General features: G+C 38.4%; 1 protein-coding gene across 3 annotated transcripts in view; it reads left to right on the top strand.

Moving 5' to 3' along the window:
- The window catches only part of LOC107670395 (max dimerization protein 1-like), a 36947-nt gene that overhangs the window by 10928 nt on the left and 23864 nt on the right, over window positions 1-2155 (top strand). For all 3 annotated transcript variants that reach the window (XM_016462986.1, XM_016462985.1, XM_016462984.1), the window contains exon 2: window positions 443-542. In XM_016462986.1, coding sequence (XP_016318472.1) covers window positions 443-542 — 100 coding nt within the window. The remainder of the gene's footprint in view (window positions 1-442; window positions 543-2155) is intronic.

The raw sequence follows: 2155 nt of genomic DNA, 5'->3' as shown, positions 1-2155 counted from the left end.
TTTCTGAGACTGCGTGCTGGCTAGTCACCATACACTTGTCTTTTACAGGGGACAGTAATGTGTTGTTAACGCTCTCTAGGGATAAAACCCAAGCGTTTATAGCATATATATATTTTTAATGATTTTTTATTACGTTTGTGTGCAAATGTGGAACTGAAATGCATTTTTCAAGCACTGCTGTTGGTATACAGTGGAGGGTTTTCTGGTGCATCTCCCCTCCCATCTATCTGTTGTGGTTCTGCTGGCTATTGGGTTTACTCCAGTTCAGATGACATCATTGACCCAAAAGCAAGACATTTGTCAAGAAATGGGTTAATTGTAACGTATTGCATCCCAGGTTCTAAAAAATGGTCAATATTTGTAATCAATGGCTTTGATTTTCAGGTAGCCGGTGTGCTTTGTGGTCTAATGAGCTTCTAAATGTCTCTGTTTGGATTTGCAGAAGCGGAGCACGGCTATGCCTCCATGTTACCCTTCACCAGCAACAAAGAGAGGGATGGCTTGAAGCGAAAAATCAAAAGCAAGAAAAATTGCAGCAGCAGGTACTTCCATCTAGTTTCTGCGATAACGGAAACTCTCGTGACGAAATTCTGAGAGTCGATCCTGAATGCATTTTAGAGTTTTCATCCAAAGCTAATTTTAAAAATTGGCTCTTTTATAGTATTTTAACTCATTACTTGCCGTGAAAACACCAACCAACCAACCAAACTATGATGGCTTTAAATGAAAAACCAAAAGAAAGACAGATTTCAGCAGTAGATTCTTCCATCTATTTTCTGCGATAACGGAAACTCTCGTGAAGAAATTCCGAACAGTCGATCCTGAATGCATTTTAGAGTTTCTATTCAAAGCAAATTTAAAAAATAGGCTCTTTTTATAGTATTTTAACTCATTACTCGCCGTGAAAACACCAACCAACAAATCTACGATGGCTTGAAACGAAACAATAAAAGCAAGAATGATTTCAGCAGCAGGTGCTTCCACCTAGTTTCTAAGGAAATTTTTTTTTTAAGATATTTCTCTTTTGCAGTATTTTAACTTGTTAGAGCTATGCTTCCATCAAAATATTGAGAAAATTTCCTTTAAAGTTGTCCAAATATTGATGTATGGTTTGTTATGATAGGACAACATTTGTCCGAGATACAACTATTTGAAAATCTGAGGGTGCAAAAAAATCTAAATATTGAAAAATTGCCTTTAAAGTTGTCCAAATGAAGTACTTAGCAATGCATATCACTAATCAAAAATTAAGTTTTGATATATTTACGGTAGGAGATTTACAAAATATCTTCATAGAACATGAGCTTTACTTAATATCCTAATGATTTTTAGCATAAAAGAAAAATTGGTAATTGTGACCCATACAATATATTGTTCGCTATTGCTACAAATATACCCCAGCGACTTAAGACTGCTTTTGTGCTCCATGGCCCGTTAATTTCATCAATGCATTGGCAGAGGGAGTCAATGGGGCTGTAGTCATTTGGAGATAAGGCTAGGTAAATCTTGCAACATCTGTGATATTTTATTTGCATATTGCATGTTTACACTTCTTCTAAGAATAGCAGTTGGTGGAATGTAAGTGGGTTATCTTGATCATATTCCGGCTGAACTTAAGCATGCCTTAAAAAGATGCAAGAAGTGTCGGTGCACCAAATACATGAGAATCACACGGCCTCAGAATATGCAAGTAACCTACATTCAGCGCTGGTGTTAATGCATCATGCATGAAAAGTTTTTGCGTATCTGCGCTGCATAAGCTCCTCGCATCTCTCCAGCTGACTCATTAGATGGCTCTCCCATCCATGCACACTGCTTGGAGAATGGAAAGTGATTCATTCGCTCGAGCTTTGAGTTGTGCATCCGATGACTGAGCTTGGAATGCCATTTATGCATACGTAAAATACCTTTATTATATGTAGGTCAGGTGGCTCTCCTATCTATCTTTCCCTCCAGCTTATATATACAGTATATGACAGGGCTCCTCCTACCTCTCGCTTATATTCAGACCGTATGTGGGCTAATGCAGCCTCTCGTTCCTGTGTGAATGTGTGCACTGGTGCCGTATTTTAAGCCCTTCTTGTATTCTCTGTGCAGTTCTAATGGTGTGTGTGTGTGTGTGTGTGTGTGTGTGTGTGTGGGTGTGTGTGTGTGT

This window comes from Sinocyclocheilus anshuiensis, unplaced genomic scaffold (assembly GCF_001515605.1).
Source record: "Sinocyclocheilus anshuiensis isolate Anshui unplaced genomic scaffold, SAMN03320099.WGS_v1.1 scaffold1021, whole genome shotgun sequence".
In the NCBI taxonomy this organism is placed as follows: Eukaryota; Metazoa; Chordata; class Actinopteri; order Cypriniformes; family Cyprinidae; genus Sinocyclocheilus; species Sinocyclocheilus anshuiensis.
The sequence above is the reverse complement of the archived record's forward strand: the minus strand, read 5'-3'. Positions and strand labels throughout refer to the sequence as shown.